Source organism: Nannospalax galili, unplaced genomic scaffold (assembly GCF_000622305.1).
Source record: "Nannospalax galili isolate Female #2095 unplaced genomic scaffold, S.galili_v1.0 scaffold25, whole genome shotgun sequence".
NCBI classification, from domain to species: Eukaryota; Metazoa; Chordata; class Mammalia; order Rodentia; family Spalacidae; genus Nannospalax; species Nannospalax galili.
Window position 1 is genome coordinate 4,252,130 of NW_008355642.1, and position 8,768 is coordinate 4,260,897.

At 45.5% G+C, this 8,768-nt stretch overlaps 1 protein-coding gene across 1 annotated transcript in view; it reads left to right on the forward strand.

Moving 5' to 3' along the window:
* Positions 1-556: 556 nt before the first annotated feature.
* Positions 557-8,768, forward strand: part of Tsc22d3 (TSC22 domain family member 3) — a 63,998-nt gene continuing 55,786 nt past the window's right edge. The window contains exons 1-2 of the mRNA XM_008852975.3: positions 557-656; positions 893-1,318. Of these exons, the coding sequence (XP_008851197.1) occupies positions 999-1,318 (320 nt within the window). The 5' untranslated portion in view covers positions 557-656; positions 893-998. The remainder of the gene's footprint in view (positions 657-892; positions 1,319-8,768) is intronic.

Sequence of the window (8,768 nt, forward strand, 5' to 3'; positions counted from 1 at the left end):
CCTTGAGTGCTTTCTGGCACTTTCAAGAGTCTGCATAAGGCAGGGCTTTCTCTCCACACTTCCCAAAAGCGGGTGTAAGACAGTAGGTGGGGAGCACGCGCCTGTAGGCCATCGGACCTCCGCGGCGGGCGGCCACATCTGCCCTCCCCAAGCCAGAGCCCCGCGAGGCGGTGCGCAGGAGGGAGACGCGGCGTGGGGGCCGTTCGCCTGGCAGATTTGGCAGATAATCCGCCCCCCCCCAGCAGAGGTTTTGAAAGCCATGAGCGCGGAGCCTGCCCCAGACCAGACGCTGAGCGCGAGTGCCGCAAAAACGCCGGAGCCATCCCCTCAGGAGCTAGGCCGAGGGTGCGAGCAGCCGCGTGGGCGCTGAGGGCGGGAGGCGCTGTGGGGCGGGCGGCGCTGTGGGGCGGGCGGGACTGCGCGCGCCGGGGCCCAGCGGCTGCCTAAGGAAGCTGCAGCGGTGCGTCCTCCGCTGGCCCCACGGGGATCACTGACACACAGTCACCGCCCCGTGCGGACTCAGGGCTCAGAGCTCGCCCAGTCTCCCTGGGCTCCTGCCACCGTTCGGTCCAAGAGCCAGCCAACAGGGGAAGTGGCGAGGGCGCGCCCGTTGCTCCCCCTCTGCCCTGCTGCCTGCCCTTTCTGCCCTGCCGCAGGTCCGCCCCGAGACCCCACTTGGCACTTGGCAAACTTAGGAAGGAGCCTAGGCCGCGTGTGGCACCTCGGGGGCGGCCCCCAGCTTCCAGATCCGGGGGGGGGAGTGGGCCCCAAGGATCTGCTCCGAGCTGTTTGTCCAGCTGTTTCTATTCGCACCCTGAGCGGTGCAACCAGAAGGGGGCTGAACTGAAGGTGTCTGACTTGAAGCGCTAATTTCCAACTCTTCCCTTCACAGCTTCTCTTTTCCAGGCACCCTGGAGTCCCCAAAGGCCGGCTCGGAGGGCGCGCACCTGCCAGCTGCCCCTGACCTCGCAGGCCAGGCGACCGCCAAGCCTGAAAAGATGGCCCAGTCCAAGATCAACTGCCGCTCACCTGTCGGCCTTGACTGCTGCAACTGCTGCCTGGACCTGGCCCATCGAAGCGGGCTCCAGCGGGGCAGCAGCGGGGAGAACAACAACCCAGGCAGGCCCACCGTGAGCAACTTTCGGCAGCTACAGGAGAAGCTGATCTTCGAGAACCTCAACACTGACAAGATTGACAGCATAATGCGGCAGGATTCACTAGAGCCAGTGCTGCGGGACCCCTGCTACCTGATCAACGAGGGCATTTGCAGCCGCAACATAGATCAGACCATGCTTTCCATCCTGCTCTTCTTCCACAGGTGGGTAGCTGGGCAGGTGGGTAGCTGGGCACACGGGTAGGAGCATGTCCCTGCTCAAGCCACCCTCGCTTGGATCTTCATCTCAGACAAGGTGGGCAAATTAGGAAGTTCACAAAGGGCACTCGGTGGGGAGGGTGGACTCACAGGCTGCTATGACTGGACTCTTTGGCTGACTAGAGGCCCCCGGAGCTCAGAGTTCTGGTAGGTGCAAGCCTATTTTGATGGGTGCTTGCACAGGCTTGTGGAAACTAGGTCCCAGAAGGGGAGCAGATGCCATATGGTTGAAAGTAGATGCAGGTATCCCCTTTTCAGAATTTCTATAGGTCCCTCGCATCATTCTGCCACGAAGTTCTCTTGGAATTTGAATTCCAACTTATTCATTGTGCAAACTCAGGCTGAAATGGTCCGGGCTTTTAAATTACCAAGTGGCCCTGACAGTGAGGACAAGCAAAATGTCATGACAAATTAGGCTACTGGTGGGGGAGGGTGCAGAGTAAGGGACAGGAAAAATCAGAGACCTGTGGGATTACATAAAAAAAGCAGAAAATACCCTAGGACATCTGGTTAAATGCTTCAAGAAGTGTGTGTGGCAGGAGGGTGGGAGAATTTACATCCATGGAGGCCTGGGTTAGAGTGTGTGTTGGACTTTCTTAAAAGCCTGAAGGCAGGGATGGGACAGGGGAGGAGATAAACGTAGTGGGAATGCCCAGGGCAGCTGCTGTCCCCAACTATGACATACTCTGGTATTAACGATTTAGAACTTAGTCAATTTAGAGGCAGGCAAAAGAACTTGAGGAAGCCCTTCCATGAGTTTGGTGTTCTTCGTGTGTGTGTGTGTGTGTGTGTCTGTGTGTGTGTGTGTGTGTGTATCTGTGTATCTGTGTGTCTGTGTCTGTGCCTATGCATGCATAGGCAGAGGTGGATTTTATTCTTGCTTAATGAAACAGGTTATGTTTCCTACTGTGGGAGACCTGAGTGGAAGTACAAGTTATGCTTCTACTTTTTTGTATTAGCCTGAGCAAGTCATCTGATCTCTCTGGTCTCTATAAGGCTCTTTGTATCTCAGAGATTTTAGGTTGTGAGCAGGTGGTATGCCCAAAGTGATAAGAAATGCTGAGGGGCTGGAGAGACAGCTCAGAGGTTAAGAACACTGACTGTTCCTGCAGAAGACCTGGGTTTGAATCCTAGCACCCACATGGCAGCAAACAACTGTCCTTAGCTCCAGTTCCAGGGGATCTGACAGCCTCTTCTGTCCTCCGCAGGCATTGCAAGATATGGGTGCTCTTACCTGCATGCAGGCAGTACACACATACACATAAAATAAAAATAATAAATAAAATTTAAAAAAAATAAATGCTGAACAAGTAATAAGTTTCTTGTGTGGCAATGAAGCTCAAATAGGACATTTTAAAAGCAGTCAAAAAAGGCAGGAGGTGGGCTGGAGAGATGACTCGGGTCCAGAGCACTGGCAGCTCTTGCAGAAGACCTGGGTTCAATTTCCATCACCCACATGGTGGCTCACAACCATTCACAGGCATTCCACATACGGGTCCAGTTGCAGGCAAAACACTCATACACATAAAAGTAAATGTTTCTTAAAGAATTTAAAAAGCAGAAGGTGGGGCTGGAGAGATGGCTGAGAGTTTAAGAACACTGACTGCTCTTGCAGAAGACCCAGGCTCGAATCCCAGGACCCACATGGCAACTAACAACTGTCTATAACTCCAGTTCCAGAGGATCCGATAGCCTCTTCTGTCCTTTGCGGGCATTGCACAACACGGGTGCATTTACTTACATGCAGGCATAACACCCATACACATAAAATAAAAATGATAAATAAAATATTTTTAAAAATAAATAAAAAGCAGAAAGTATTCTCAATTGCTATCACCATATTTGCCTCCTTTGTCCCAAGACAAATCCACCATTTTCATCTCCTCGTGCTAGCCCCAACAGTTCCAACTGGGGACAGGCAAAACTATTGACTTAATTAATGTTGTCACATCAACTTGTATTTCTCAAGCATTTTCAATGCCATTGTCCAGATCCTATGTATTATTTCACTTTAGGCATCAAATTATCTCATTGTTGAAAATAGACCAAGCAGTGTACAGAAAAGGTTTCAAGAGAATCTTCGTTTCTGGTGAAACATTACTACAAGTGTATTCAGCCCACAACCGATGAAACCCTGTGGAGCAAAATCCCTAACCGGCTTCTAATGATCTGCTGCTGGCATAGCTCAGTTGGAGCGTGGCAAGAGGGGAAAAGGGGGACCTGGAAAGAACAGAACGCTTGCAATTACATTCATCTGAGAAGGCAAGTGCTCCTCTAGGACTTCAGTGAAGTGAGAGGGTGATTTCTCTTTTTCTGGGTCTAGGAGGGTCTGATCTGAATGAGAGAGGTGTGAGGCCAGGAACTCAGAGTTCAATTTATGTCACACCTCTAGTCCTGATTATTTGGGTTTCTTGAATTGAAAGCTCTCCTTTGTCATCCACTCCAGTGACAACAGGTTTTGATAGTTGGTTCTTGGCAAAGCCTGGAAATGCTATTGAGTAGCGATATTGAAAGCAGTAGCTGAGGGAACAGGATAAACTAGGGGGAATGTACACCTGATCAGCCTGCCTCCTGGGACCCAGAGCAACTCAGTGTCCCTAAGCAGCTGCCTCAGAACAAGCCAGCAGGGTGCCTTGAACAGTGAGTGACAGGATCCTTTGGTGACAACCTAATAGTTACAGCAGGATAAATCATTCTGTTAATTTCCTTAGTGACTGGGATTAGGAATTCTGAATTAAGGTTAGGCTTTGCATAGAATGATGTACTTATTTGTAAACTACGAGGCCATTATGGCTGGTTATGGGATTTCTCCAGTGTCTCTGCTGAACAGCCTGCTATGTGAATATTTCCTTTCTGCTACATTTCATTCTCAGGGCTTCTCCCCCAGTTTAATTCAACCATCGTTTCTACTCCTCTTCCATTTCATGATTACATATTTCAAGTCCCCGTTTGGGTATCCCTTTCCTTTATCAGTTGATAAGGCTCCCGCTCCTGTTGGAAAAGCCGCTCACCCTATCCCTTATCTTGTAACCTGTTCCCCTACTTCAAGAGCTCCCATTTTGGGGGGAAGGGGACGGGGCACATTCTTAATTTATATGTAGTTTATTTTCCTTGACCTGTCCCTGGCTTATAGTTTAGGTGGTGGTTTCCTTGGAATGCAAGAAAGAGAGCGAGCCATTTGAGGGTAGGGTTGTGTTTTGCTTGTTTTTTTTTCTTGGCTTTTACTTATGCACCAATACTCAATAAAGCTGTTTTGTTTTATTGATTGGATAACTACTTAATTGTTGGTGGGATCTGAAGTGAAGCTTTTCCAACTTTAATGTTTTTAAAAAATTAATTTTTAAAAAATATTTTATTACTTTTTTTTTTGGTCTTTTTGAGGCAGGGTCTCCCTGTAGCCCCAGCTGTCCTGGAACTCACTAGGTAGACCAGGCTGGCCTTGAACTCACAGAGATCCGCCTGCCTCTGCCTCCCGAGTGCTGGGATTAAAGGCATGTGCCACCACGCCCGGCCCTTATTACTTTTATTTTATGTTTTCGTGTATTGCCTGCATGTAGGTAAGTGCACCCGTGTCGTGCAATGCCCTCAGAGGTCAGAAGAGGCTGTCAGATCCTCTGGGACTGGAGTTACGGACAGTTGTTAGCTGTCATGTGGGTGCTGGGATTCGAACCCGGGTCTTCTGCAAGAACAACCAGTGTTTTTAACCGCTGAGCCATCTCTCTAGCCCCTAAAATTTAATTCTTTTTTAAGATTTTATTTATCATTTTTATGTGTATGTGTGTATTATGTAGGTAAGTGCAACCGTGTTGTGCAATGCCCGCGGAGGTGAGAAGAGGCTGATGGATCCCCTGGGACTAGGGTTATGGACAGTTGTTAGCTGCCATGTGGATGCTGGGATTCGATCCCTGGTCTTCTGCAAGAACAACCAGTGTTCTTAACCGCTGAGCCATCTCTCCAGGCTTTTTTTTGGTCTTTTTGAGATAGGGTCTCCCTGTAGCCCCAGCTGGCCTGGATTCACTATGGAGACCAAGCTAGCCTCAAACTCACAGAGATCCGCCTGCCTCTGCCTCCCAAGTGCTAGGATTAAATAAAAATGAATTCTTAAATATTTATTTTATGTGTATGAATGTATTGCCTGCATGTGTGTGAGTGCACCCATGTCATGCAATGCCACAGATGTCAGAGGAGGGCATCAGATCCCTAGAACTGGAGTTACAGACATTTGTTATCTTCCTTGTGGGCACTGGGAATCAAACCCGGATCCTCTGCAAGAACAGCCAGTACTTTCAATTGCTGAGCCATCTCTCCAGCCCTGGTTAAAACATTTCTTACTTGCATGTATACATGTATGTATGCATGTATGCACATACGTGTACATGCAGGTACCCCAGGAAGTCAGAAGTGGACATCAGATTTCTTGGAGTTGGAGTTACAGGTGGTTGTGAGCTACCTGATGTGGGTGCTGGGAACCAAACTTCCATTCTCTGCAAGAGTGACAAGCACTCTTAATGGCTGAGCCATATCTTTAGCCCCACAACTTTAATCTTGTGCTGGAAAATTCTTATTAATGCTTACATATGGCGTTTTCTTTTAGTTTTAAGCACGGGTAGTAACTCTAAAAACACAAAAGAAGTTTCTTATATGTGTGTTTTCATAGGAATCAGTAGTAATGAATGTATAGCCTTTTGGTATGTAAATGGTACCCTTTAAGACCATTTGGAAGAAGAAACGTATTTTATTATCATTATTATTATTATTGTTGTTGTTGTTGTTGTTTTGGTCTTTTTGAGACAGGACTACAGTTCCCTGTAGTCCCAGCTGGCCTGGAACTCATTATGTAGACCAGGCTGGCCTTGAACTCGCAGACATCTGCCTGCCTCTGCCTCCCATGTGCTGGGACTAAAGGCGTGCGCTACCACGCGAAGAATGGTATTTTAAATACCATTCCTGGGGTTGGAGAGATGGCTCAGCAGTTAAGAACACTGGTTATTCTTGCAGAAGACCCAGTTTCGAATCCTAGCACCCACATGGCAGCTAACAACTGTCTGTAAATTCAGTCCCAGATAATCCGACAGCCTCTTTTGACTTCTGAGGCCATTGCACAGCATGGGTCCACTCACCTACATGCAGGCAATACATGCATAGACATAAAATAAAAATAATAAATAAAATTAAAAAAATGTTTTGAATACTAAAAAACTAATGCTAAAGAAATGGTTAGGACATTAAAAAGTTGTCTATGAAGCAAAGAGAAATGTGATTCTAGAACCTTTCCAAATGGTCAAAATGTTCTTATTAGGTAGGTGGAACCAACCATCCTGGTCCTGCCTGGAACACAGGGATCTGATGATCAAATTGCGACAGTCCCAGGGAAACTGGAATGGCTGGTCATGCTATTATTAGACTCCACTTTTTCATTTGAACATGTTTCTAATACTAGAAAATTTAGGAAGGAGACAGAATATGCCAGGCAATCAGTGGAGTTTTCCAATGTAAATGTAGCATATAAAAAGTCTCTAAGACACATGTGCAAACATCTAAGTGTTTAGTAGCATTAAAAATGTAGGAAACAGCATATTTTAAAATTTTAAAAAGGTCTTTCTAAATTAAAATTTGAATAGGTTTAATTCTCTGGCCTGTAAGATGTGGCAAACCGATGTGGTAACTGGCAATATTTTGTTACTGTGATTGTTTTTGTAACTCAGATTTATTTCTAAGATTTTTTTCTCAGTTTTTTGAAGCAGGGTCTCACACTATAGCCCATGATAGCCTGGAATTCACACTGGTCTTAGCTGGTCTGGAAGTCACTATAGCCCAGGCTATTCTTTTTTTCTTTGATTTATTTATTTTTATGTGTACAACTGTTTTGCCTGCATGGATGTAAGTGCACCTATGTCATGCAGTATGCGAAGAGGACAGAAGAAGGTGTCAGATCCCCTGTAACTAGAGTTATGGGATGGTTGTTAGTCATCATGTGGATGTTGGTATTCAAACCTGGGTCTTCTGCAAGAGCAGCCAATGCTCTTAACTGCAGAACTATCTCTCCAACACCATTAAAATTTTTTTATTTATTTATTTTTGTGTGCCTATGTATATGTGTGCAGAGGTCCTGGGGATTGAAGGTGTCAGGACTTTGCAGAGCTGGGACTGAAAGTGTGCACTACCACACCTAGTTCCAGGCTAGTCTTGAACTCGGGACAAGCCTCCTGACTCAGACACCTAAGTGCTGGGATTACAGGTGTGAGCCACCATGCCTGTTTAATGTCATTCTGAATAGTTGGAAACTGAGTTCCCTTCAGTTCTGAAATTCTAAGGATTCTACATTTTAGCTTCTGACCTTGGCACCAACTGATTCTCACACATACATGTTCAGGAAATAATAATAGCAAATATTTCTTATTGCTTAATGTCTGCCAATTTATTTAATATTTTCTACTGAGCTAACATATAACAACATAGACAAAGAGTGTGGGTTTAGAGTTCAGTTTTTTCCAAGAAAAAATTTCACACTATTTAAGATACAATTCTCTATCCTTGTACCAATTGAAACTCCTCTCCCATAGCACCAGTGGTATGTGGACCACACCGTGAGAAACCCTGAACTAGAGATTGCAACCCTTTGTCAATTAATTTACCATTTGATTTCGAGGATGGAATTCTTTGTCATAGAGAGGTTTTGAGTTTCAGTGTGGTTAAGCCTGTCATTCTTTGCCTTTGTGATTTTTCCTTTTGGTATCAAGCTTTGAAAGACTTTCCTTAGCCCAAGGTAATTTAAAGTAACTATTTCCTGAGTGTCTAGTGGTCTGAGAAAGAATAGGCACTCTTGGATTAAGGGACAGTCTCCATTAAAAATACAAATGCATTTGCAAACTTAACATTAAGGGTTTAGATACCTCATGAGAACCCTACCATACAAGAAATTGTCATTTTGCCAAGCCACAGATGTGAATTGCATGTGCTGGGAGGCTAGTAAGTGGAGGCTAGTCCTGCTAATGAGTAAACTCAGTGCCCCACTACGATGTACTATTACATATGAGTAGTTCTGTATTATAGATATATATATATATCATGTGTTATATATATATATGTGTATATGTATAGTGGTCCAATATATACAGCATAATATTTGCCATTTTAACCACTGTAGTCATTAAGCAGTAACAGCCCATTTCTCCCTCTCCCCAGTCCCTGGCAATCTTGTATTTTCTACCTCTGTAGATTTGCCTATTCTTGGTATTTCATAAAAGTAGAATTGTGCACGATAAAGCCTTTTGCGTTTGGCTTCTTCACTCTCATAATGTCAGGATTTATTCACATTGTATACCATGTGACAGTATTTCACTCCTTTTTATGGCAGAATAATATCCATATATATTATATTATATATATATGTATA